At 60.7% G+C, this 2,246-nt stretch overlaps 1 protein-coding gene across 1 annotated transcript; it reads right to left on the bottom strand.

The window, feature by feature from the left end:
• Positions 1 to 42: 42 nt before the first annotated feature.
• CUNH10orf95 (chromosome unknown C10orf95 homolog) lies at positions 43 to 1,958 on the bottom strand. The gene is made up of 2 exons (XM_017531152.2): positions 1,564 to 1,958; positions 43 to 1,311 (listed from the first exon to the last, which is right to left on the bottom strand). The coding sequence occupies exon 2, from the start codon at positions 1,253 to 1,255 to the stop codon at positions 620 to 622; it is 636 nt and encodes a 211-aa protein (XP_017386641.1). The 5' UTR covers positions 1,256 to 1,311; positions 1,564 to 1,958; the 3' UTR covers positions 43 to 619.
• Between the last annotated feature and the right edge of the window lie 288 nt (positions 1,959 to 2,246).

Below are 2,246 nucleotides of genomic sequence, written 5' to 3'. Positions count from 1 at the left end.
ACAGACGTGAGCCATCACGCCTGGCTAATTTAGGGTTTTTTGGTAGAGTCGAGGTTTCGCCACACTGCCCAAGCTGGTCTCCAACTCCTGGACTCAAGCGATTCGCCTCCCACAGTGCTGGGATTCCAGGCGCGAGCCACTGGGCCCGGCCTATTTACTTTTCTTACTAAGCCGAGGATCACGGTGGCCCCTCGGCTTGGCAGGAAGACGGGGTAGGGGGACGGTGGGAACAGGGGGTGGGCGACAACTCTGATGGAGGGAAAAGAAGGGAAAGTTGGGGCTTACTGCAGGGCAGGCTCCTTAGGCGAAGATGGGGAAGAGGAAGGAGGGAGGCCCAGGCTCTTCTTCCATCCCAAGTCCTCCACTTCCCAAGCTGCAAGAAGGAAAGAGGTACAGAACACCCAGAGGTGTCCTTGATTCCATCTTGCCCTCGCCCTTTCCTTACCGTCCAGCAATAAGGTGAGAGAAACCAGTGCAGGAAGGGGGCGGGCAGTCATGGGAAAAGCCAAAAAGGCAGGTCAGCGGTGCGCCCGGCTCCCGCGCGCAGGTGAGGGCTCGCTTGGAAGGAGGGAGCCGCGCACGCATGCACGCGGGCCGGTCGCTAGGCTTGTCGGCGCCTTCAGCTCAGGGCCTTGCTCTTCCTGGGACGGCCGCGCTCCGCGTCTTCCTGACCTGAGCCGCTGTCGCCGCTGTCTGGACGGCGCCGCACGCACCACTCCACGCGGCGTTCGGGCTCGCGCACGCGCGGAGTCGCCTGAAGCAGGAACTGGCCGCGGCGCTGGGTGACGCGCACGTCGGCGCGGGGGTAGGTGCCATACGCGCGCCGCAGCTCCCGGCGCACGAAGTCGGGCAGCTGCAGAGGCGGGCCTCGCGCGCGCTCTACGCGTCCCCAGCGTAGCTCGGTTTGTAGGCTGCCGCCCTCGGGCCACGGCGTCCAGCTTTCCGCCGCAGCCGCTGGCGCCTGTAGCGACAGTCCCGAGATTCTGGCTGCGGGGCAGCGGGGGCGCAGGGCCGCGGCGTAGGCCGGAGGGCAGGCCCACCAGGGCTGTGCAGTCTCGGGCGGCGCGGCGGGGTCGTAGAAGCGGTGGTATTCTCGCGGGGCTGCCCACTCGCCCGTGTGCAGGCTCCCGGGCCGGCTGCGGAAACTATGGGCCTGGATGGGGGGCAGGAGCAGAGGGGCAGCCAGGTAGGCGCAGGTGAACGGCTGCGGCGGCCAGATGCCCTCCCTGGGCGACAGCCAGCTGTACGCGTACATGGTGGGTCCCCCGGGTGGCTGCCGTTCTTACTGGGGATTCCTCCGGATCCAGACCTGCGGCGGAGGGAGGGGGTGTGCAGACAGGACTTTCTACTTAACCACCTCCCGTCCCTGCGACCCGGTTCCCCAGGACGCCGGTTCATGGCTTTGGGGGAACTCATCCCAAATCGGACATTCAGCTCCCCACCTCACCTTTTGTGCCAAGGTCGGGCAGAGCCCCAGGCTCCCGGCAGACAGTAAGGGTTTAGAGCCTTTTTAAGCCCTCAGCCCGGCCTGTTCTTCCCAGTAACTCCCCATTCACTTGCCTCCTTCAGTCTGGGGGAGCCGGCGGGATCCAGAGCGGGCGCTTTTTAGCTGTGTTGCTCCGCTCCATGTCCTTCCTCAGCCACTCCTCCTGGTTACCAAGCAAAAGGAAACACTCTGAGCTGGCCAGGAGCCACCAGCCTCTGTCTACACCTGGATGAGCTTGCCGGTCGGTCGTAGTGGCCCCAACCTAAAGGCAGAGGCCTGAGGTCAAGGATGTCCTCCCTGCAGTATCACTGATGGCTTTCTAATCCAGTTAGCTCCCAGTCCTTATACACCAACCTCCCAGCTCCTGTAGGTGGATTAGGTTACTCTAACATTTAAGGGAAACTCCTGCACACCAGACACTAAATCGAGTTGCCTGAGAGCATCTAACTGCAAGTTGTATCAACCCGAGGAAGGGGGTACTGATATTATCCTCGCTTTCCATAGCAAGAAACTGCTTGCCTCAGAGTTGGTGTCCAGTGTATTCAGTGACTGGGGCTTATGTGGGTTAAATAACTCACCCCAACTCAGCTGGCTATAGTAAGGGCAAAATTCAACCCCGTGTCTATTTCAAGACTCATGCTCACAATGTTGGTCTTACTGCCCACCCATGCTGGGGCTTCTCACAGACTGTCTCAAAGTCCTCCCACTCTAGAATGTTACATAAGCACTTTAAATTTTTTTTTTTTTTTTTTTTTTTTTT

This window comes from Cebus imitator, unplaced genomic scaffold (genome assembly GCF_001604975.1).
Source record: "Cebus imitator isolate Cc_AM_T3 unplaced genomic scaffold, Cebus_imitator-1.0 Scaffold71, whole genome shotgun sequence".
In the NCBI taxonomy this organism is placed as follows: Eukaryota; Metazoa; Chordata; class Mammalia; order Primates; family Cebidae; genus Cebus; species Cebus imitator.
Note: the sequence above shows the minus strand (reverse complement) of the source record. Positions and strands in the feature narration are given on the sequence as shown.